Genomic DNA, 25,656 nt, shown 5'->3' on the forward strand with positions numbered 1-25,656 from the left:
TAGCAATGTTTGTTTTAGAATAAAATAAGCCTGGATAAACTAGCCAAAAGAGGTTTCTGAGTCTTAGATCTCAGAGTGGCAGGCAAGAAAACCCGGGGTTCCGGCCATCGCCATAGCACAATGGCACAATAACAGTGCGGATTCTTCCCCGCCGAGACCCTACAATGAGTCTTCCCACAAGAAACTTCCTCCAGGAGTAATTCATACCCTTCAACTCATCTTTAACTTTATCACCGACATTCCCAACAAAGATGCTGCCTAGTGCCAAAGCCACCATGGTTTTTTTTGATGTGGGCACCTCTGTGAAAAAAGAGCTCCAGGCATTTCACACAGGCTCCAAGCAGTGGCCAGATGACAACGACTTTTAGCCACTCCGAACTTGGGTCACATTCATACCAGGGGATGTGACACATTGCACGTGAATGAGTCCAGAAGTTGCTTGACTTTATTGCCCAAACGAATCATTCCATTCCTTCAGGGATGACAGAGCATGAAGGTTTTATACTCACCTATGACTAGAACACTGTTTTAACTGCAGACTGAATGCTCCTAAGGAAAACAAACTTATGAGAATGACATAGCCTTGTCTATCAGGAACAACCACTTGGTACTCCAGCATACCTCCCCATTCCTTAGGAGAACTTCAGCTGAGCCCAGCGGGTCAGGAAGCACATACAAGGAGCGCCAGCCTCAAGAGGCGCGTGGCTCAGACAAAAGCTCTGTTTGACGTCCATCCTTGCTATCTTTGAACCAGTGTATACACTTGTTTTCCAGATCCTTGACTGACTCTTGTCACTGCCTTTCTACTTGGTAAGTAACTGCTAGTCCATTCCTTTTCTCCTCATTGGCCTCACCATTTTGGCCTAGTTGGTCCCTACTGCCAGCGGCCCACAGTAAGGTCATGTACTTCACGCCCTGCACAAAGGCCAAGGGGACAAGAAGGAACTGAAATTAGCCCTACTCCGCTCCCTCAGCCGTGTCTCTAACACAGGGCTGCATCGGCCCAGTGGAAGGGGCTCCTTCCTCTAGCTCATCCGCCCGCCCACAGTGGGCACTTCCCACAAGGACACAGTAGAGACTAACCATGGCCCTGTCTGCTCTTCGTCCCCCTGGCTTCTGCCTTTCCTACTTGCGATCCGTGCTCCACAGTTAATGGGTAAACACGGAATAAAAATTGTCTTCTTAACAGAGAAGCTTTAGGCAAAGTTTAAATCACTCATTTCTAATAAAATAACATTTATTTGATTGCAAATCTATATAAATTTATATGTACAATACAGAGGAGACAGGATAGTCCACAGCTACAAGCAAAAGTGGCTATATCTGCTGATTCTGCTCAGACCACTAGGAAAATCTTGGGGGCATTGTGTGCTGAATGTGTGAAGCATCTGGAGAATTCACTCCCTTTGTCCAGTCCAGGAAATCAGGGGTCTAACTGCAGCTTCAGTGTCATTCCAGTACCTGCCAAGCTCGCTCAGGGCTGGCAGCACACTTTCCACTTTATATCAGCCCAACTCATGCTGTGCGTTCCGTCCACCAATCTCTCTACTCACTAAGGACTGGAGGGGAGGTGGTTCCAGGCCCATTGCACCATTCCCTGGGCTGGGAGCTCCTCCCAGTGGTTTCTGTTTTACCGAGGAGTCTTTTCCAGCGAAAAAATCCTCGGGATGATTCTGAGACGGTGCCACGTGAATCCTTTAGAGTTTTTCACTGGCATGTGGTAGTGCATTTGAGTCCAGAACCTGGAATTGGGGGAAACTGATTTTAAGCCTCTCCAAGTGACTGTGGGCAAAACCCGAAGAGCTTTTTTCACAAGATGAGGTAGAGACTCTGGCTCTCGGAAGGAACGGAACTTAATTAAAATGAGTTTCAGTGTTTGGTCATCCAAGGCAAGATTCACGGCTGCTTGCAGTTCAAAGACACTGGGGCCATTGACATAGTTGGGGCTCAAGATAAATATTCCTCTTCTACTTTTCTTAATAACGCTCACAATGTCTTCTGCATACACTGGAAATAAAGAATTTAATTATTTGCAATTGTTAAAACTGTTATTGTTCAACCATGAGTCCCAATAACCCTGACCCTCCCAGATCTACCCAGGGGGTTCCTTGCAGTGGACACTCTTAGGTAAGGAGGAAAGGAAACAGGCTTTACTATATCATTTTTGATATATCAACTCCCTCGACAGCTGAAGATACACTCTAGTATCTAGCAGCTCTCATTTTATATTCCTCCTCTTGCATTCTGTCTCCTCAAACTGTCAATTCCCATAGGAGCAAAGCTTGTTGGAACTAGGCTGGGATAACGAAGGGACGTGGAATGTCCCCTGTTCCTTGGTGGCGTATCTGCAGCAGAGGAGGTCAGCGGGATAAGATGAGGTCTACACATCTGATGGGCGACCAGGGCTGGGCCCAGGTCCAAGGAGCCTGCTTGACCCGGGGCTGAGACTTGTGGCCAGCAAAGTCCCAGAGAGCAGGGGGACCACCTGTTTGGGATGACAGAGATGACTTCCTGCTGAGGAGCCAGGAAAGGTTTCTCTGTTCTGGAAGGCCTCCCTAGGGCCCAGTATTATTTTTTTTTCTGAAGATGGATTTTTTTTTGATGTGGGAGCCTGTCTCTGCAACAAGTTTTTCTGTGTTGTTGTGTTCTAAGCTCATGAAAACTTCCAGAAGATGTACAGCCCAACAGAATGACAGGAAAACTTAGCGTTTACATTTAACTCTCTTTCTGTTCTGTATTTTCTCAGGGCGCGCAGGACCTACCTCCTCCTGGGGCCACATCTCTTTCAAACAAACACAGGGTGTATCCGTATTTGTTTTCCAAAACTTCAGGGAAGAGATTCAGGGCCAAGTTTTCCTCACTCAGGGATGAAGGGGCCTCACTGTCAAAAGAGCTCCATCTTGCATAGGATACAAAAGCATCGAACTCCTTTTTATCTGAGGAAGAGGAACAATAGAAACCGTAAGCCCTTTACATCTTTATTACTACCGTGGGCTACCTACGCATGCGCGGACCCTACGGTAAGCGGGTCAGAATTAAGCTTTGGGAGCTTTACTGAACTGATTTAAAAAAATGAAAAGCAGCAGCTGTGTCCATTTCAAAATCACACTGCTAAGTGGTATTGATTGTCCGCCCAGAATCGAATTCTAATTGATGAAGCACTCCTGCGTCTTCACTGAGGTCGGATCGAACAGCTGGGCCTGCTATGATGAAATCCCACCGCCGGGAGCTCCTCTGAGCCTCTCTGCATCTGCAGTGTCGCTGCTGTCTCATGAGTTACACATCAAAGGAGAGTCTGCCCCACCAAAGCGTGATGCTCTCCAGTGCACCAAGCCCTGCTAAGGCCCAGCGCCTTGCACGTGAGGGCGCTGACGCACATGGATCTGTGTGTGAATCCCCATATGTCAAATGAGAGCACAGAGACTCCCCCGCAGGCTGCTTTCAGGGTTGCGTGACATCGTGTATACAAAGAGCTTGGCGTCAGGCTTACAGCAGGCATACGGGAAATATCCATTCCCCTCCCTTCTAGGTGGAAACTATATTTATGGAACTTGTTCTAGGATACTTTTAAGGTCTCATATGTCTCTGTTGACTAAATTATTACAAAGCACATTGATCACGGGGATGTGTTAAAGGACTAACTAACTGCAAGAGGTTTTCCACAGAAGTTAACTCTTGCTTTGGAATTAGACACACCTGGTTCGTATGCCCGCAGTTTGCACAATGCCTGGCAAACAGTATTGTTACAAAATAGTAAACAGTAGCACTGGGTGCTAATGCAATTTGGCAGTACACTTGCTCAACGTGGGCCTCAGGAGAGGCCTTAGCAGGTGGAAGTGCCAGCCAAAGAAAAGGAAGAGGGAGCGGAGGAGGTCCAGGAGCGAAGAGAGGAGGAAGCCAAAGAACCCAGGCCCAGGACGCTCATCTGGGAAGCTCCGGGTTGCCCGGGTGGGAAGGAGGCGCCTCACGGGGCGTGGCCAGCAGGTCAGTGCTGCGCAGCTTAAACCTGTAACACGCCACAGGCACCTCGAGCCCTTCCACATCCCTGTGACATTCCAGCAAGCTGGGATTGTTCTGTAACTGGAATTAATTTCGTTGCTAATGAAACGAGAGAGTGAGAGTATTAGACTGTCTCTTAGGTCCTCCACGATTCTGACATTCTGTCTGGCTAAAATTTTGGATATTCAGCATTAACTCCAAAGGAAGTGGTCATTTGGCCGACAAACATTAGCTTGGCCACGCAGGACACGGAGTCACGACGCTTGAGCACCAGGCTCCGCCTCCTGGTCACATCACTCAAACAGTGTCCGCGCAAAGAGACAGGCGGCGCTTAAAACGATTCGCAGTCGACTGACTCTTCCGTGCAAGCTTTAGAATCTTAAGATAAATAGTATTTCAGTAAAAGAAGTATGAGTCATCTAGGGGAACAACTAAGACATTGACTTAGACAATTTGTTGAGTTCAATAAAACTAAAAAGCTGATTTTTAAAAAATAAATCTCTAAAACACTCTTGGCTCGAGGATTCCTAGTGTGTATTCTCGGTAATCGGTCTAAAGAAAGGCGTGACTGAGGCACTTCCTAACGGGTGCTGTCCCTAGCTGACAGCTCCTCACAGAGTTTCCAGGGTGGGAGAAGCAGGGCCTGGGAGGGGCCTCGGAGTGGGGGAAGAAACATCCCCGGAATCCGGCACGGGGGATTCTGCTCTTCCCAAGCAGTAGAATTATGCACTAAAACTGCAGACATTCTACCCTTAGAGACCTCCAGGACGAGAAAAAGATGCAAGCAAGCAGCTCTTCTAGTCTAAAGAAGCGACAGAATAAATGCTACTATCCTGTCCCATGGGAAAACTGACAGACACTGCATAAATAGTAACAGCACTTGTATTTTACAGAACTTCACACTTTTGGGGCCATTTGCACCATGTTCTAGCCCCTCCCTTTACAGATGAGGCTAACGAGGTAATAGATGTTGGGGGCGCCAAGCCTAACTGCCCAGGTGCAAATGCTGCGCTCTGTCACCTCCTGGCCGTCCAATTTGGGACAGGTGACTGTACATCCCTCTGCCTGACTTGTCCGATTGCGGTGACAATTAAAGTAGTGAGCGAATACACATGACTGGCATCCACTCAGTACTCAGGAGATAAGGACAGCTGGCGTGGACTGAGTGTTTACCAGGTGCTGGACTCTGTTCTAGATGCTTCACGCATCCTCACTCTGTAGCATTCGTTGTGCTGGTGCTCACAGGACAATCCTATTTTACAGAAGAGGAAACTAAGGCACGGGGATGTTAAGTGGTCAGCCATATTGCTCTAGGGTAGTTAGCAGAGAGGTTATTTTCAACTCCAACATGCCTTACAATAGCATTGTCGGCAGGACTCCTGGTTACTGGAATGAAAAGAAATTGTTTCTCTGCTTGCTCCCAGCCCTCCCGGGTGTGAAGCCACCAGACCTGGAGAAGGGTCTCAAAGCCTGAGGGGTGTGACTTTGTCCATCAGGGAACATCCATTTCTGAAGCTCCTCTCTTTAAGTTAGTTCTGAGAGGAAAAGTCAGAGGCAAGTTGGGGTCCCCTTACCCCCAAGCGTCTCGTCCTTGCTCTGGTAGTTTCGGTAAAGCAGCACTATTTCAATCCAGTACGTGTAGAGGAAAGCGCCTGCCATCAGCACGCCTGCCAGGGTCATGATGGTGCCAAGTAGGATGTACAGGAACACTACTGGGGAAACATGGAGGCCATGAGCAAATGCAGAGACAGGGCTCCGGGGACAAGACCACCTCAGGCCAGCGTGGGAACCCACCCAGTGCCTTTTCGGCCCTATGATTTTATCAAAATGAGTGCTAGTGGAAGCACTTGTCGTAAATCTGGAAACATCTTAAATCGCATCTTGCAGGAACTCTCTTACAATGAACTGGTCAAACCCAGGGAATGAGTGGTTACTGATCAATCAGATGACCTGGGAAACTGATCATAGCCACTTTTATTTTTCCCCCATAAACTTCCACACAACTCATTTGCATTCCTCTCACTGTATGTTGTAAACTATTTTTATGCATTATCATCTCTACTAAAGTCTAAACTTCCTGAGGCCAGGAGCTACACCCTCCATAGTACCTAACAAATGGGACCTTCCACACACCTCTACGGAGCATCCATTAGGGGCCAGACACAAATTTTGTCTTCTTTAAGCTTCACAAGTATTCAAACTTGCTTGTTCTATTATCATCTATTAACTGAATGAATGAATGAATGATATCAACTTCATCTATGAGCATCTTGTTAAAGAAATTTAAAAACTATTCCTTACCAGGAATTTCCACTCCAGCTTTAAAAGGCTACTATCTGGGAGATACACATACTACTCCAAACACTGAGCAAGATTACCCTTTGTCTCCACCACTCTCCAATACCAGACCATCACATCCTCTGGATTCAGAAGCCAGGAAGGGAAAATAGGAAAGGGGGCTAGGTTCGAGCACAATACCTGCCACATAGGGCATGCCCTGTAGGAATTTGTATAATGAATGAGTGAGTGAGCAAATGCGTGACTGACAGGCTTTTCCAACACAGCCCCCAAATACAGAGTATCAGTTAAGAAGACCAGCTCTGGATCACTGATGGGAAGCTTACCGGTGGTGTGACCTTGGACAAGGTATTAAATAGGTTACCACAAGCAAAGTGCTTAGAACGCTGCCTGGCATCTAGTGTTAATTGCTATCATCATCATTACAATTCTTTGGCAAAATTCGTCTCCTCTCAAATAAAAGCAGCTGTGGGCATTCGGCAGCAACCTTCCAGGCTTACCTCCTTTCTTCTCTTTCAGTTGGATGGACTGGGTGGTGTTCCCGAGGGAGTTCTGGGCAAAGCAAATGAACTTCCTGCGAAGGTCACTCTGAGTAACTTCTTTCAAGAGGAGGACACGCTCAATGACTTCATCCTTTAAGGTGGATTTAACACTAGGAAGGGAGAAAAAAATTCCACTCTCATTCAGCAACGTAACTTGACCTCCATTTGCAGTACAGTCGTGTACCACATAACAATGTTTCGGTCAACAACAGACCGCATACACAACGTTCGTCCCATAAGATTAGTACTATGCAGCCTAGGTGTGTAGCAGGCTATACCATCTAGGTTTGTGTAAGGACACTCTATGCTGTTCACACAATGACACAATCGCCTAACAATGCATTTCTCAGAACGTATCCCTGTTGTTAAGGGACGCATGACTGTATTTGGAACTCATATAAACAGCCAAAATCTGGTTTTCAGAAGAGTTGTGGGATCAAATAGTACAAGGAGATGCCAGAAGAATATAAGATGCTCAGAGAGGGCTCATTTTTTATTAAATTATTGAATCTGCTAAGCATCATTCTAAGCACTTAGACTAAAATATAATTTACTTGTGGGCCTCATCTGATCTTTCTTACTTTAAGAATTCTCCTTGAGGGGCTGGCCCTGTGGCCAAGTGGTTAAGTTCAAGCGCTCTGCTTCAGTGGCCCAGGGTTTCGCAGGCCCAGATCCTGGGCGTGGACATGGCACTGCTTGTCATGTCATGCTGAGGTGGCATCCCAAATACGACAACCAGAGGCACTCACAACTAGAATATACAACTAGGTACTGAGGGGCTTTGGGGAGAAGGAAAAAAAAAGATTGGCAACAGTTGTTAGCTCAGGTGCCAATCTTTTAAAAAAAAGAATTATCCTCGAGAACAGAAAATAACAATAATTGGAGAATGATATCAGAAATGGCTAACTTCTGCTGAGGGCTTACTGCCTATCCGGTGGTCTCGTGGCACTAAGTGTGGACTACGAAGCTCCCCCATTCCTCAGCTCACAGGAAGCCCACAAGGTCACACTATCACCATCCTAACTTGGCCAGCAGCTCCAACCAGGAACAGAAGGTGGGTGACAGTCCAAGGTCACACCCCTGGAAGTACCATACCACGCAGGAAGTGTGAAGCTCAGCACTTATTCACAATTTGGATTCTCTAAAGTGGCCCATCTACAGGTGTCTTCACGTTAAAGAATATTGTTTGTGTGGATGATGTTTTGGGCTGTGTTGCTTGGAGCCCACAATACCAACTCTTATTCCCTGAATAATTCCTACCTGCCAGAGACCTGATAAGCATATCACCTCTACCCTACCTCTTCCTTGCAGGGACCCTGCAGAGTGGAGGTTAGGTCCACAGATTACAGACAGCGCAGTGGAGGCTCATGGGGGTTCACGTTGCCGACGGGTGGAAAACAGAGTTTCAAATCGAAGGGCATGGGGAGCCAGAGCACACTCTCGGCCACACTCAACTACGTTCAACTTTGATGCAATATCAGCTTAATATGAGACATTAAATCTGTCCTTTATTTGTTTATTTATTTTGGTGAGGAAGATGGGCCCAGGGCTAACATCTGTTGCCGATCTTCCTCTTTTTGCTTGAGGAAGATTGTCACTGAGCTAACATCTGTGCCAAGCTTCCTCTATTTAATGTGGGATGCCACCACAGCATGGCTTGATGAGCAGTGCTAGGTCCACACCCAGGATCCGAATCTGCGAACCCTGGGCCACAGAAGCAGAGACACAAATTAACCACTCAGCAACCAGGCCAGCCCCTGTCCTTTATTTTTTGTAGTGATGTATACTCTGCAAAATGGTGGTACATTTCTTCACTCAAATGTTTTAAAAATCAGAAAGAAGTGCTTAATACACAGACTATTCCTTTGGAACAGATCTTGGAAAAATGAGGGACTGTATATTTTAGCAACATGCCTAACAGATTGGATCCCAGCCCTTAAGGCTTCCAGGGCCAGGAGTCCAGCTTTGTGAAGAGCTGGATAGTCCCAAATGTCTAGTGTTTTCCTTACCACAGAGCCAAACTATCTTCCCAGTATATTCTGCCCACTAATCCAGGTTCTGTGCTCCAGAGAGCAACAACCTAAGTCTAGTATCTCGTAAAACATAACAGCTGCCAAGTCCTTCAAGACACACATCCCACCTCTGAGTCTCCTTTTCCAGGGTGGGTTGTTTCAACTGTTCCTCACTTCACGTAGTTTTGGTCAGGCTCCTTATTCTTGTGCCGCTTCTTCTGGATACATTCTGGACTGTTACTGACTCTGCAGATTGGGACCCCTGAACTCGCCACTACCCTGAACGGAGGGAGGGCTCTGGGGAAAATGGCGGTGGCAGGGCGGGGCAGTGCACAGCTCCCTTTCCCATTTGTCGGACTCGCTGCTTCTGTCCAAGCAGCCTGGGTCGGTATGTTTAAAGCAGCCACATCAAACTGTTGCTACAAACTGAGCCTTAAAACGACTTATATATTTCATTCTATGGCCCTATCAGAAACTGCATTTGGCCCCCATGTTTAAAATTAACACCCACTTTGCATTTCTGTGCTTTTATTTTCACCACTAGTTGGTGCTAGTGGCTACACCATTTGCTCACCTCTGTACATTTTAGAGGTTTCTAAAGGTGAAAGCATTCAGTGCGCGTTGCAAAGAATATAGTCGGCTCATCCCCTTCTTACCTTTTTCCCTCAGGTGTTGGGACTTCCCACTCCTGGTCAGAATCTTTGACGTACCACCTTATCACAGGTCTAAAGTCCTTTTCAAAACCAAATCGTGCCATGCAGTTAAGAGTGAGAGGCTTTCCTGAAAACGAAGGGGCCACAGCAAACAGGAAGGAAGACGGTGAGAAGGCTGTGTCCTGGGCAGGAGGAAGACCCCACCTGAAGACTGTCCCCTGGCCCAGTCAGGTTTGCAGGCGAAACAGGTGTGCCAGAAATTACCAAACGTCTACCTGCCTCTCATTCAGAAACAAACAAAACCAGGCATGTTTGTATCTAACGGGTAATACATAGACCTGAAACCCGTGACAATATTCTTAAAGTGAAGACTAGCGTGGTCAGAGCAGCAAGGGTTCTAATGTGGTTTGGGGACAGACACCAGGAAAATGAAGAGTTTCAGTGACCCGCTCAACCTGCCAAGGCTGCTGTTGAAGCACAAGGTGTGTCACTGAAGAAGATTTTACTAACCAATGTTTGCATGTTAAATAAAAATCATGAGGTTACTGTAGCTGTGGTTTGAAGAAGGAGTTGTTGAGATATTCAGTTGTTTTTTGAACCGTGCTCTGTGTACAGGCATGCGTGTTATCACACTACCCTCTTTCTTCCCAGCTTCTCTGTCAGGGCATTCAGATACGCTCTCCCTCAAACTCGGCATTTTAATAATGAAAGGGTGAGGGGCTCCAGTTGAAAACTCACCTTTCCACCTTAATAGTGCTTTTCCCCAATCATACTTTAAAATTCACTGATACTGCATGTAACTTGGCTATTTTTGATTATTTTTTTCCTCCTTCTTTCCTTCTTCCTTCCATCCCTGTGATGTTGCCCATATCACCATTTCTATTTCTATAATCAGAATAAGCCGCTACCACCACCTACTGGTCTTTTACCATAATATCTATTTTTACATTTCCATCTAAAATTATAGATATCTTAACTAGCATTTGAAAGAACAGTTATTTTATTGAAAGAACCAGCATTTGGTTTTAAATAGAGCACTTCTTATTTGGCTGTGTGGGAAGATATAGGTTTTATCGAAGTTGACAAAATGAAAGGGACCACAGGAACATCACTCTTCCCCTTTGCCCAAAAGAAGACATTACTTGGAAATACAAATGACTTGAGCAGGGGTTGTAGTATTCCCCTATAGTTATTTTAAAATCCAGACCAAACACTGTATTCATAAGTGTTAATAATACTTAAGTTGGTAAATTGGTTACCTTTAAAGGCTGAACCAATATCTGAAACCACCCGTTCATGGGGGAGTCAGGAGGAATCTGAAATCCATTGGTCATGTCCAATGCACCAACCACCTAACATACATTCTCCTGTGTTTCTCAATGCCACCTTGCGGGGTCACTTTTCTTTTGCCTATTTACAGGTTTAAAAACGGAGGCTTCGAAAGATTAAGTAACTGTATAAGGTCACAAAACTAGTCAGTGGCTGAGTCAAGATTCAGACCCAATGCTGTTCGACTTGAAATCTCGATGTTCTTCTCCTTCTACCACACTTAGACCTGCTTCCAGAAGCACGATGTAATTCAAGGGTGATGACACAACCCACCTTACCGAGTTCTACTTCCAGTGTGTCCTTGATGGGATCCAGGATATCTGGTTTGAGATTAGTGTCTTTCACTGAAAGACGAAAATAAAAATTATTATTTGCATTGGGAAATCTGAAGGCCTGATTGCTGGAGATTTGAGTGCATAATTGGCTCCCTCTTTGAATTTTATCCATAATTCATAAAGCTAGAAACTCAAGTTTCCATGTGCAAAGCTTGCCTCCAGAAACAACTGTGACATCAGGTTGCAGGTGCTCGCAGAAGATTAGTCCCTGCTAATTCCATATCTGCCTGGGGGCATTTTCTTCCCCACCAGCCCTGCTCTCCCATTGCAGACATCCCTGTCCCTGTCTTTTCCTACAAGGTTGCTTTTTGGTGCCATCTGGCTGAGAACTCCAACAGGAAGGAGAACCTCTCTGAGAAAAGGTACAAGTCAACCAGATCAGAGTCCACCCCTCCATCCTTAATTCACAGTTTGTTTCAAAATAAAGGTGAGTCCAGCTCTTCATTAATCATTTAGCCCTCAACTTCCTGACACAAACTTTCAAATATGCCTCCACCGTCAAATTCCCCTGGAAGATGTCCCATCTCCTAATAAAGGAAAATTCATCGTCTCTGGGCATCGTCCTTCTTTCCCTTCTCAGGGACCTCCTTCCCTCAGTTGCACCATTTTTTGACTTTGACTCTCTCTCTCTCGGCTTCTTCCCACCTGCATTTATCCATGCTCAGTCTCTCTATCTTAAAAAAGAGAAAAAACTGTCCACCTCACATCCCTGCCTCTGTCATTCTCCTTCCTTCTCAGCCAGGTTCTTGCAGAGTGCTACGTGCTCATTTCCTCCTTTCTCTCAATGCCTATGGAGTCTGATTTCTGCCCCCAACACACCACTGAAACTGCTTTGGCCAAAGTCACCAGGGACCTCCTCGCGCCTAAATCCGTTGGGTACAATTGAGTTTCTGATCTGCTTCACCTCTCACCAGCACTGGGCACTGCTGGCCATGTCCTCTTTGGAACCCTCTTCTCTTTTGGTTCCATGTTTCTCTTGCTCACCTTCCACCTCTCTACTCACTTTTCTGTGTGCCTGTGGCCTCCTCTTCTTCTATGCCTCTTGCGAATGTCAGTTCTCTCCTAGTGGTCTTTCGTTCTAGCTCCCCTCTGGGTGGTGCAGCTCACTCTCTAGCCCTCTTCTCTGTGGAAGGTCTTGGCCCTTGAAATGGTCTATCTCCTACATCATCAATTTCACTTCCTCTACTGCTCTCCTCACCCTTCCACTGATAGCAACTTGCTGATGTCAAGAATGACTTCCGTCTTCCCAAATCCAATGACAAGTTCTCAGCCCTCACTATTGGATGCAGTGCATCCCTCCTTCCTTCTTGAGACACTTTAGTCACTGTGCTCTGGGACAGTTCTCCTCTATCCTCATACCACTGTTCCATCTCCTTTGGGGTCTCCCTTTTCCCCACCTCTCCAAGTATTAGAATGTTCCAGGCCTCAGTTACAGGCCCTCTTCTCTCTACACTCATTCCCTAGGCAATCTCATTCAGTCCCTTTGCTGTAGACATCATGTTGACCACCCTCACATCCACATCTCCAGCCCCAGGATCTCCAGACTTGTTTATCCAAATACCAACTAGTCGTCATGACTTGGATGACTGAGTCCCTTCAAGCCTTATACTTAATTTCTTCCTCTGACCCTCTTCTTTTTCAGCCTTTTCTGTTTCATTTAATGGTGCCACCATTTACTGACTTATTGAGGCCAGAAAACTACAACACCCTTGATTTCCCTTTTTCTTTTACCTTCCACATAAAATCCATCATCATGTTCTGTTGATGCACAAATAAAGCCAATTCTCATCACCTCTGCTAAGTCTATTCAAACAACAACCAGCGACATCTTTTGAGGACATGAATCAAACCTGCTGCTCCCCCGTCTGTGCACTCTATCAGCTGTTATGTATGCTATCCTATCCGAGCCTCTGTCAGTATATTACAGAAAGTCTACCTGGTTGCCCAACTTAAAACCTGGCTCTTATCCTGGATTTCTCCTTTCCCCTCTTCCTCACTCCCAATTCCCAAATCATTTCAGATGTACCTTCTAAATATTTCTTGAGTCCATTCACTTCTCTCCATCCCCACTTCCACTCCTAGTTCAGGCCACCATCAGCAATTGCCTGATTAACCATAGCAGCCTCCTAATTCTTCTCCCTGCCTCCATTCTTGCTCCCGAATATCCATTTTCTACACAGTAGACAGAATAATCTATCTCAAATACAAACCTATTCATGACAGTCTCCTGCTTAGAACCCTCACTGGCTCCCCACTGTTCCCTGGCTAAAGTTCAACCTTACTAGAACAGTGTGATGTCAGACCTGCATCCAAACGCTCACCTTCAATTGACCTTCTCTTTCTTCCTGGACTGCAGCACACTTTCTCTCATGTCCTGGGCATTAACTGTGCTGTTCCCTCTGCCTGGAACAGCATCTTTCCCACCTTCAGTGAGCTAGTTTGTCCTCACCCCTCAGTTCTCACTTGGACTTGGTGTGCCCAAGTTTGGGTTTGGGGGGTCTCCCATATGCCTTACTGCCTCCCTTTCTCCCCACTCATCACATTGTGTGGTGATAGCCTGTTTCCTCTCTGTCTGTCTCACAAAATGCTAATGTCTGGGAGAGCAGAGAAAGTGTCCAGGTGTTCATTCTCACATCCTTAGCACCAAGCCCAGCGCCTGACACATATTAGATGTTCAACTGATATCTGTGTAAGAATGAATAAGTGAAAGAATGAATGAGTAAATGAGGAGGACAGGAATGATGACAGAGAAGGCTTGGTTGAAACAGATGCAACAGATGTTGCAAGGCATCCCTTGGGAGAGAAAAGCAGATTCTGCCACTGAAAATTTGATGGGCTGAGTTATCATCACTTGGAGGGGCCAAGTGCTAATAGTGGGTAATAGTGGTGATAGAATTTGCATTCTAACTTCTCGTCCAAGGAACAATCTAATATAAATTTAAATTGCTGAGATCTGAAGTAGTAGAGAGTGCAAGAGCCGGGAAGTAGGCAGGACCGTGTGCCTTGGTTTCAGGGCTTCATCTGGTTTGTATCTTTCAGTAAAAGAAGAGGATGTAAAATTAATATATTTAACAAGAGCTAAGTCAACCATTCTGTAGATGTTAAATACAAAGCATGAATGGCTGTTACGTCTTGACGTAGGCCATGCTTAAGTTAATTACATCGGATAGTGTATTCATGCTGACGCTTGTAAATCTAGTAAGAATGACCCAAGGGAAAGATGGGGCCAAAAATAGACAAATCACAGAAGAATAAATCCAATGGGCCAGAAAACATATGACAAGATATTCAGCTTCATTAGTAGTCAGGAAAATGAAAATTGGTATAAAAAAAGAGACTCCACTTGTCACCAATCAAAAAGTCTGATAGTACCAAATATTATTTGGGAATAATGGAAATCTGTTCATTGCTGATGGGGGTGTAAATTGGCACAATGATACCTCAGAATAATACCATGTGTTTATAACACAAAACACATGTTGTAACATAAAATTTATTAATGGATACATGCATATGTAGAAAAATCATAAAAACATAAATGGAAAGGATATAAACTGCAAGATTGGACTACATCTGGGAAGCTAAAGGTTGGGAAGGGATGAGGCATAGGCCTTAAACTATATTTGCAATATTTTGTTTCTTTAAGGAAAAAATGAAATTTTAAGCATATGGAAAAATATTAACAGTATTAAAGCTGGTAATAGGTACATGGGTGTCACTTATTTTTGGGTGTGGAATATTTAATATATTTTTTTAATTTATTACAAAGACAAACCAAGAGATCAACGCATGGAAAATCCAACTTGTGACAACTTGACTATGATCCAGAACCAGGCCTTCCTCTGAGGAGGGAATCTAAGTTAATGGGAAAATTGATGTTTGCCAACGTTCAAGGTTGTACATGACTATAGTGTATGACTCTCTCTTTTTTGGTCCAAAAATGAAAAAATTATTAAGTCAAAGGAAGATCAATTTAATTGGGTAATTGGGCTTCAAATCTAAAGTCTTGAACCCAAGATCTTGCTTACCAATGGTTCTCACTTGAACAACAGCTCTGACCGTCCAAGAACTTGTGCTGTCCGACTGAGTGTAATCACATACGTATGTGCCCTGGTGATAGTCATAAATTTCATCCACTAGGATTGGGTTGCTCCTTTCTTCAGAGAGTAGTTTTCCATTCTAATTCAAGAGACAGGAAAATTAAGTAACTTTCTTTGACCAGAGAATTGTTATTAATGCTAATCGCACCTACAGAAAAACTTCCCATATTTGAACCAGGCAAGGAGAAAGTCAATCTGAGATAAGGACATCGCAATAATACCCCTATGCTATGAAGATATTTTGTTCAAAACCCGTATTTGTACGATTCTACTTGAAGTGAGAGGCATTTTTGACTACAGTTATGTTATGTGTGGAGATCAGAGCACCAAATTCAATCAACCCACCAAGAGCGATTTAAGTCAGTATTTCCCAAAGCACAACTCAGGTTCCTGAGAATATTCTAGAAAACTCATAGTGTTCTAAGAAGCTGATACCTAAGTAAATTTTTTAAAAACATGAATATTTATATTAATATTTCTGGAAATTGACATGGGTTATTTTGGGCATGGGGCTAACAAAGTTTCTTCTTTAAATAAATTTAATTATAATAAAAAATAACTTTTAAATAAAAAAATATTAAGAAAATGACTAAGCAGGTGTACATAAATATGACAAAGAATGACTAATGATCCAGAAACAATTATTTAAATCACAGTGGACCCAAAGTCGAGTGAGAACTAAAAAACAATTGTGAACGTTTATCTCCCTTCCGTGGAATCTATCAGTGAGAGTCTTCTGCCTTGAGGATAAAGTCTAAAGTTCTTCACAGTCTGATCTTGCCATTCCTTCGTGGACTCATTTCCTGCCGCTGCCCCTCTACCAACTGCCATTCCCTAAATAAGCACGTTCTTTCTCCATCCATGCATCTGCACATCTCCCACCACTTCTCCCCACATCTTCCATCACTTTTTTGAGTAGGCTGCTGCTCAATCTTCAACTCCAACTCAAGAGGTAGCTCTCATGGAAATGAGTTATCAGGCGTTCCGGAGCCGAATCAGTCACTTCATGCTCCCAGAGCTCTGTTATTGCATGTAGCCCTTTCAGAGTAATCATGTGTGTGGGTTTCTCCTTCTCTGTAGTTCTTGAGAGCAGCCCATGTTCCAAGACATAGAGCTGGTCCTGGACACACTGGGAGGAGTGAACACAGATACTTTCTCTGTGAGCTCTCCGTCTCAGAATGTGGGCCCTGAGCGGTAAGCCAGAGCATGATGCACTCAGGTCACTCTGACTCAGCTCAGGTGATGCAGGGGTGCTCCCTCCAGTCTAACCAGAGCCTCACAGAACATGTAGGAATCAGTCAATTGAAGGGAAATGACATTTTAGGAACATTTGAAGCAAAGTATCTATAGAGAAAACGAGGCCAAGGTGAAAGGGCTCATGCATGTGGATGTGTTTCATCTTTGGTCTCCAGTATAGGCTGGGAGGCTAGCATAGTAAGCTCTTTGTAAATAATGAGTAAATAAATGTAAGAATAATTGAAAGAAAGGTTTTGAAGCATAGTAGTCACATGATCAGACATTTTTAGAAAAATGACTGGCAACTGACTATGGAAGCTCTTGTAAATTTCATCAAGGACTATTATAATCACCTTTGTATTTCTAGGGACTGGGACATAGTAGAAGCTCCATAAATATTTTTTGAATGATTCAGTATCACTGTACCAATAATCCTATGGCCCCTAACCTCCGTGTAGCACACAGCCTTCCAGTTTCCAACCAAGAGGACCAGGAGCATCTCTCTCACCACTCCAGTCCAAAGAAAAGAGAGAAAAATAACAAAATAATAAGAACCGATTTCCTATGAAGATTACAAAATTCTTTCTCATATATTACCTCATATTCTCTGACTTGATTTGCACAGATTCTATGCCTTCAATTTGAAAGACGAGAAAACAGAGGTTCTGGAGTTTGTGTTTTGCTCCATATCACAGAGCTAGTGAGTGAGAGGACTGAGAATCAACCTAAATTTCTGTGTCTCTGAGTTTCACGTTCTGATTGAGGAATTTCCCTTCCACTTTGCCTGTTGACTCATAGAAGCAGGGATTCCCCTATTCCAAGTCTCTGATGTGGTTCCTGTAGCCCAAGAAGAAATTTCCAGTAGGTTGACAAAGAGCCTAAGAGGTGGGTCAAAGCTGTTCAGATAGGGCCAGCTGCAGGTAGGAAGTAAAATAAGGCCAAGTGGTGGGACAGACAAGGTTAAATATCTATCAGCTCATCCCAAGAATCATGAACCCTTTGAAATAAGGTTCAGAGCACAGGGTAAAATTCAGAGATAAAACCCTAGAGAACACAGTAATACGCAAAGAACAGAAATTGGAGAGGAGATGTGTCGTAAGTCACATGAGAAAGTAATGGGAGAGGATGCAGAGCTGTAGCTAAGACCTCAGCCAAGCCACAGGGAGGAGGAGTAATAACAAAGTGGACCAGATTTTTTTTATAAGAAAAGATATCAAAAAGATAAGTATGGCTTAAATGTATTATTAAGACTTTGTGAGATGGAACTGAAAGGAAATATCAAAGAAAAGAGATAAGGGAGAAGCAATTTGTGTCAAGAACAACGGGAAATTTGTTCTCAAATAAAGTCACAAATGATCCTATAAGGAAAGAGAGATGCTAATGGGGCTGCACAGGGAATTCTTTCTTTTTCTCAGAGTGAAACAGTCATGAACAAAATATGGAAGGAGGAACATCTCAGTGTGGACCTGTGTGAATAGTGTCAATAAGTCCTAGCGAGAACTGAGGCGTGTGAAAAAAGTCAGAGGACACTAACAAGGACTTTTAAAGGTGTGTGTGAAGCATGGAGAAGAACGAAGAAAACATATTCTTGTTATCAGGAGCAGTTTCTATAATATTATACTCTAATATTGCCAAGCTCTTGGACTACCAGGCAGTACAGCCACTCGAGAGAGCACAACACAAGTTGTGTTATTCTCAGGAATGGTGCTCCCTGGATTGGGCAACGCAGTGGAGCTCCTCCCTGGGCTTCCACTACCTGGTCTGTGAAGACTGCCAGCATCTATATCTGGAGCCCTGTCTTCCTTGATGTACTGGAGTTTTGCTTGTCTGTTTTAACAACTCCTTGTATCCAGATCTGTATATACATACATATATTTACCTCTTCTCACCCCAATTGAATTAGCTTCTACTTTCTCCAACTGGGTAAATGCTGTGAATATATTTTGAGCCATAAAAGACACGAAATATGACAGTCATCTCTTTCACACCCCACAAAGTGTTTAATCTTTTATTTTATTCCTCGAAAATTTCACTAATATCCTCCATCTTCTCTCTGTCCCCGACGCTATTTCCCTGGATCAGGACACACCTGTAAAGTTCAACCACACCAACAGGGACTCCATAACCATACCACTTGACCACCCACAGCCTTTATTTCCAGCTCTAACCCCCTACACTACTCGAGATTTCTCTGCTCCCACCGAGCTGAGCTGTTCGCCATTCACAGAATGTAGCCTTTATGTTGCACTTTCCTGCTAAGTGCAGCTGCACGCTCTCTCGCCCCAATCATCAACTGACAACATTTACTTCTATCGAAATTTTGTACTAATATTTATCATTTAATGGGAAAAGGATACATTATGGAAACTATAGACTGGTGAATCTGATGTCAATCTTTAGCCAAAGTCTTGAAGGAGTTATTAAACAAATAGCTTATGAACCCTCCAAAAACAAAGAGGTGGTTAATAATTGCCAGCTCACATTCACCAATGACAATCATGCCAGTCTTCTCATTTCCTTCCATGATAGAATAATTAGACCAGAGGCTCAGAGGAATATAGTAGACACACTGTGTCTTCAATATAGTGAGTCATTTGGAAAATATTTTGATGATCTCCCTGTTATACAAAATGGATACATGTGGGCAGAATGATTCAACATTTGGGTGCCTTTTTCAGTTAAGTGAGCAGCAGCACCCCCAAGCTGTGGATCAATGGACCACATGTAACTAGAAGGATCAATCTAGAGTCAACAGTTATGGACTCTGTCCTCAGTGCCAGGCTGTTCAAGATTTTTACTGGGTGTTTGAGTGAAGACCTATCACACATGTATCTCATCTACAGATCTCACAGATCTGGGCTTACAGGCTAATACGCTGGATTTCAAATCAGAATGTCAACCTCTTGCCATACATAGAATGATAAGCTAAAACCAACAAATTAGAATTTAATAAGACTAAATGTAAAATCATGAATATGGGCTGCAAATTCTACTCTATTCGCACAAAAGAGAACTGGCCTGATGGCAGTTCTTGTGAAAAAGACCTCCGGGCCAACTCAGAGGTGGATCAAGCATGGAACGGAGCTGTCCCAGAGCAGATACAATCGGAGACTGCATTTATGCTGTTCTGAACAAGGAAGGATGTAGTTTCTCTGTTTTCAGCGTTAGTTAGACAGGGTGCAGGTTCTAGCATTGAACAGACGTTAGGAAGTTGTATAGAGTTTTGAGAGTTCTGAAATGTCGCAGTGAGAACAACCAAATAGGCCAATGTCTCGACCTTGGAAACAGATTTCAAAACTCAAATCTAAATGTTCTTTGCTTCTTCCCTCCTGGGAATGACATTGATCTCTGGCCTAGACAGTCTTGCCATACTCCCCAGTTCTCATGTCACGAGGCTCTCAGAATGCCAAAAGGTGCCAGTTACTATGTGAATTAGGCCAAAAGGAAATGAAAAGGAGAAGTGGAAGGTCTCTGTGTGGAAATTCCATGGAACACAGGGCTCAGAGACGACACAGCAACCAACCACGTCAGCACTGTGGGGAGCGAATGTGGCCTGAGGGAGATTACCCTAAACCACCAATGGAAAAGTTACTCAGGGCACAAGTCCTACTGACAGGAGATCACAGCAGTGTCACTGACACCCATGTCTCAGTGCCCTTAGGCCCTTGCAGATGAGCCTCTCCGGTGCCCTTTCTTATGATTTTGCCCATGTCAAAGATTTGCTTAGCTAAAGAACATGAAATATCCTTTCATTAAATGTAGTTATCATTTATCTAAGATGAAGTCCGTTTATGCCAAGGATTTTTTGTTCTATTTTCATAAATTAGGAAAATATAGAGAAAATTTTCTTCAAATAAATAACAGATAATTCACTTTAATTCTGACTTCTCAGTCATTAAATATTTCAATTAAGATTCTCCAAGCCTAAATTTTTTGATGTATCTTTTAAAAATACTTTGGAAGTCCCCAGAGTCTCCAGTCCATGTCCCAGGAGACTCCAGCCCATGGATTTATTTCAGTTGGACATTCCTTACATCTGTCAGGTACACCCCTGGGCAACAGTTTCACCTGAATTCAGTGACACCACATTTTCATCCTCTCTGTGGGTGTTAGTGTCATCTGTTCTGAGAAGCCTTAGGTGTGACCCACGAGCCACCTAAGCACCCGGGGTTCAGCATGAAGGAAAGGAGCACTGGGTATTATTTCCTGCCTAATGCCATCACTTTTATTGATACATGGGTTCCATGAGGTCTGTGACTTTCCAGTTTACTGCATGCATGCATATGTGTGTGCATGTGCGTGTATATGCACATGTGCATGCATGTGCACACACATGCAATTCATGAAACATAACCTGAACCATGACCTGTCCAAATCTGTGTCAGAAGGTACAATTTTACAACAGCAATTGTTGCCTACTTTCGACACGATGCCTATTAAACATTAAGTACATCCTTACGTTTGCAGTCAAGGCCCTAGAGAAATGAAAGAAAGCTTCCTTTGGTGAATGCCATATAGCTCCAGGGTTTAGTTTACAAGAACCATATATGCAGAAAGCTGGCAACCACTATATGGCTTGTGCTTACCTGAAAGTGAAAATAGCTTTTGTTTCACTGATACAATCGTTGCAAATTCAGATGCATTTTCATCTGAAAGAACTGGGACAAGCCTGCTTTATGGGCCTAGGAACAGCCTACTTTGACATAGTGAGACATCTGTCACCCCAAATTACAAATGCTTTTGAACCAAGGGAAGTTTTGTTCCTAAGAGAGAACTGAAAACAACAAGCAGAACCATTGACTCTTCTTACTAACCTCATTTTAGAGGTAATGAAATTAATGTTTCTTAAATTAAAATTTTACTAGGGTCGGCATATTTTCAGTGCCACTTTAAAATACAAATGTGACATCTTAAGTACATCACTCACCCTCCCTGTGTACTTATTTCTACAATGAACATAATAACACCTGTCCACATATTGTCACAGAGTTTCAAGAAAATCAACTGAGGAAGTGTCTTCTCACACCACACTGACTGTGCCCCCAGGAGTCGCTGATTGTGGAGTATTGGAGTTCATAAAGCCACCGGGTGAACATAGGCCACCCTCTTTACTTTCATCGGTGGCAATTTAAAATGATATTTTTATATTAACAAGCAGATATTTTGAAGTCAAATTTAAAGTTTTGCATGATTTTTATGACAAAGTATCGGACTTCAAACAATGATCGCAAGTGTCAGAGGCAATTTAAATTCTATTTCCAGAATCCACCACCCAGGGGTCAACTGACATAGGGCTATGTCAGAAGAGACGCTTAGGTAGCATTTGGGAAAACAGTAAAACATGATGAAAACATGAGGTGTTTTTGTAATAAAGTTTGCTCACATGTGGGTCATAACTCAAAATCATTATGCAACTTGCTTTTTCCTGGCCTCTGTTCCCTTTTTGTCTTAGCACTGCTCTTCCTCACTGTCCCACCTGTGCAAGACGTCTGTCACCCAGGCCACCCTGGTTTTGCCTTAACTGTCCTCCTAGATGTGTCCTCTTTGGAAAGCATTCCAGTCTCCTATTTCTTTCAGAAACTCTTCAAGAGTTACCTTGTGTGCCCCCTTGCCCTTAGCCATGCCCATGGCTTTCCAGAGACAGTAAAAATGAACTAATCTGGCCTTCTGCATTAGTGGATGTTCGCATGTTTATGTATTACCTTACATGTAATGTACTTGAATTTTAGAAATTTTTCTGGCAATGTCAAAAGGATGGTTCTAGTAATTGGAATATCAGGCTATGTGACTACCTAGGAGAAAGGCCATTTTAGAAAGTCAGGTCTTCTCCGTAGACACAAAGCCAGTCTTTGGAAGGCTCTAGACCTCAGATTCTCAAACCTACATTTCTATAAAGTACCTACAGAGTGTTACAGTAAAAACCATACTCTCACATCAGTTTCAGAGAAGTCATTCTTACCTTGTACCAGGTCACCTTTGGACTTTGTGCATCACTATGGCAGCTGAGACTGGGACAATAAATGGAGTCAGTACTACCAAGAAGAAGGTATTGCTTATGTGACACAGAACTCGCACAGGATCTGTTTGTCTCGGGCTTAACTTCTAAAACCGTCTTGACACAACAGGCCTCATGCTGGGGGCTCCTAGGAGAGTTAACAAGGTCCTGTGAACATAGCCATTATATCCAGATAATATAGGATTTGGGAATGTTTTCAGATAACAATGCACTTGGGACGTACCTAATCCTGGGTCTACAAATATACGTGCCAGCATTATTCATCCTTGTGGTCAAAAAACGTAGAGTGTTCTTGTCCTGGATGATGTGAGGATAGTTTTCAGTAATTTCCTCCAATAGATCTCCATTTTGAGGTTGTAGATACCACTGGACATCAGATAGGTCCTTAACACCCCTGCAGGGCAGGTGTTCAGGGCCTTGTGTTGGTAAGAGTTGGCTTCTGTGGTAGAAATTGAATTTCTGTGGCTCTGGTAAATCACAAAACAAGAAAAACCCCTCCTCATACCCCGCAGAATATGTCCAAAGAATGCTTTTGGTGGAGCAATCTGAAAACCACAATAAACAAAGCAACACAGAAACCATTAGGAGAAGAAACCAACTTATATTTACAAAAAGTACTTGATTTAACAAGGGATCAAGCTCCTCTGTGTGTTTCTCTTCTTCACTGTTCACATTTTGTAGAGGAAAAGTAGTTCATGTTTTAATTCCCTCCCAGTGGACTTCATCACCAGTAGCAATGGTGGTTTCCTGTTAAAGATGGCCAGACCTCACTTTATTCCTCTTTATCTGCTCCCATTGAACACCCAGCTACAGTAACTGGGTTCCCCATCAATGCTTGGTATCGGCCGAAAGCTGTTCACCCCAGTAATTTCTCCTCCTACATTCATCTTAACAGTAGGAATGAAATATTCTGATTAATATTTCATGCTGATGATAGATATCTGTCACTTTAAACTTTGACCACAAGACTCACAGTGTTAACAGGAAAAGTGAAAACCCCTACCTGAAATATTAAATCCTTTAATTTTCTCTCCCGCGACAAGCCAAAGAAATAGCCAGCTCAAATAAAGCATTGTTCTCCCTGGGTCCTGTCATCACTTTAGTGAATTTGTTCTGTTGCCAGAGTGAAATGCATTGTGATTCAGATCTCTGCCCTGAGAATCGTCTTCATTTCTGTAAAACAAGAAATGGGAAATGGAGAAATCGGAACCGGTGATCAAAACGCAAGTCACACAGGAAGCTTTGAAAGGGCAGGTCCTCCCCAGACGAGCCCTCACATGCCCACACTTGTGTGGCATTTTCAATGGTGTGTAGCAGTCTTTCTGCATGCGCCATTTCTTACACATCTAAAGGAGGAAAAACATCTCAAGCTCTTGGTATCACTTGGACTGTGCACATTAGATGTCTTCTTCTGACTTTATTTCTTCAAGGAACTTTTTTTAAATTTTCTCGCCTAGTATGTATATTCCTATGAATAATTTGAAAAAAGTTAAGTGTCAGTTTTCCTGAAAAGATGACCCAAGTTAAATGAAAATGCCAGATGCTCCACAGTTTAGGGAAGCTGGTATTATAGCTCATAGGTACAAAATTTGAGAAGGCCTTCCCATTATGAGTTTGTAATATTTGTTAGATGCTTGACTCTGTGCCCCATGTAAGAAAAGGATGTCACTGGATGGCGTTATTACCAATCCTCTGAAACAGAAAAGGGGAGCAGTCACCTCAAGAGAGAATCAGAGCCTGGGCCATCTTCATGGTGCTTGTCCCTCTTGTCAATAGGGTGGTCGTGGGAACTTTCAAACCATTTACAAGAAACAAGAGATAAGGATGCTGAGCGGGTGTCCTGTCTGTTCAAGCTGTAACAGAATATCAAAGACTGGATGCTTTAGAAACAGCAGACATTTATTTCTCACGGTGCTGGAGGCTGGGAAGTCTAAGATCAAGCCGCCAGCGTGTTTGTGCCCTGATGAAGGCCCTCTTCCTGGTTTGTACTGGTGCCTCTCACTGTGTCCTCACATCGTGGCAGGCACTAGAGAGCTCTGTGGAGTCTCTTTTACAAGAACACTGATCTCAGTCATGAAGTCTCCACCCTTATGACTTAAGCACTTTCGAAAGGCCCCACCTCCTAATACCATCATTAGAGGGTCTCATCTTTGGCAGTTAAGACTTGGACATATGAATTTGGGGGAGAGAGGATACAAAAATTCATATCACAGTACTGGGTAATATATGATTATTATTTAATTTTGTTTTGAGCAGAAAATAAAGGTAATTTTGCTATAGAACTGTTTTATCTGTGCGTCTCAGAGTCCTAAACTATTATCTCTTAACATAACAATAACCTATATATTACTCTTGGGGTTGTAGGAATAAGGTAATTTAACCCTGAACTTTAGCTAAAAATTTCCCCTAAAATACTCTGTACTATCTTGATCTCTTTAAAGCAGGAGGCACAAAATAAGTGGTAGGGTCCCTGTTCTCAAGAGTATGTCACAATGTGGAGAACAATGTTAAAGAAAAAATTATTCTGATACTTCTTAAAAAGGTCAGGAAGACGTTATTCAAGACTATTGCAATGAGGGGAAGAGATCAAGCTCGACTCAAAATGCAACAAGCACAAGTAAGGATTTATAGCCAGGGAGCAGGGCAAAGGGATCAGGGATGGGGAATTATGAAGAGGAGACATCAAGGGTGGAAGAATTCTTACCAAACTGACCTGACAGGGACTCCTGCTAAAGGCAGGCCAAGGGCTTGGATATCAAGGCTGGGAGATGAGGACCTTGATCAGATATCAAAGGTGATCAGATATCAAGAACGGGAGGATGGCTTAGCAGAACTCTATGCTAAGACAGGACTGGGTAGACCAGAGACAGGACCAAGATCAAGGCCTAGTCAAGAAGAGGGCTCAGAGGAGCCTGACTAAAGTTTGGTCAAGGAGAGAATCTTTGTCAATGGAAGCATGTAAATAAACAATTACCAGAAAATGTAAGAACAAATGCAGTGATAACAAAAAAGAAAATATAAAGAAAGAGAAAATAAATTACAGTAAATATCACAAATCCACTCTGAAAGTTCCCTTTAAAAATCTAGGGGGCCGGCCCCATGGCCGAGTGGTTAAGTTCGCGTATTCTGCTTCGGC

General features: G+C 43.5%; 1 protein-coding gene across 6 annotated transcripts in view; it reads right to left on the reverse strand.

Annotated features, from left to right (window-relative positions):
• Positions 1–423: 423 nt before the first annotated feature.
• Positions 424–25,656, reverse strand: part of IL18RAP (interleukin 18 receptor accessory protein) — a 29,892-nt gene continuing 4,659 nt past the window's right edge. For 2 of the 6 annotated variants that reach the window (XM_070573389.1, XM_070573388.1), the window contains exons 3-12: positions 23,524–23,693; positions 22,744–23,065; positions 22,464–22,647; positions 15,197–15,347; positions 11,112–11,177; positions 9,508–9,631; positions 6,798–6,949; positions 5,574–5,708; positions 2,763–2,936; positions 424–2,007 (exon numbers count right to left, since the gene is read on the reverse strand). In XM_070573389.1, the coding sequence (XP_070429490.1) occupies positions 1,631–2,007; positions 2,763–2,936; positions 5,574–5,708; positions 6,798–6,949; positions 9,508–9,631; positions 11,112–11,177; positions 15,197–15,347; positions 22,464–22,647; positions 22,744–23,065; positions 23,524–23,593 (1,755 nt within the window). In that variant the 5' untranslated portion in view covers positions 23,594–23,693 and the 3' untranslated portion in view covers positions 424–1,630. Of the gene's footprint in view, positions 2,008–2,762; positions 2,937–5,573; positions 5,712–6,797; positions 6,950–9,507; positions 9,632–11,111; positions 11,178–15,196; positions 15,348–22,463; positions 22,648–22,743; positions 23,066–23,523; positions 23,694–25,656 lie in introns of all 6 variants that reach the window. The other 4 variants (XM_070573387.1, XM_070573386.1, XM_070573391.1 and 1 more) reach the window with 2 other exon arrangements.

The sequence above is a fragment of the Equus przewalskii genome, chromosome 14 (assembly GCF_037783145.1).
Source record: "Equus przewalskii isolate Varuska chromosome 14, EquPr2, whole genome shotgun sequence".
Lineage (NCBI taxonomy): Eukaryota > Metazoa > Chordata > Mammalia > Perissodactyla > Equidae > Equus > Equus przewalskii.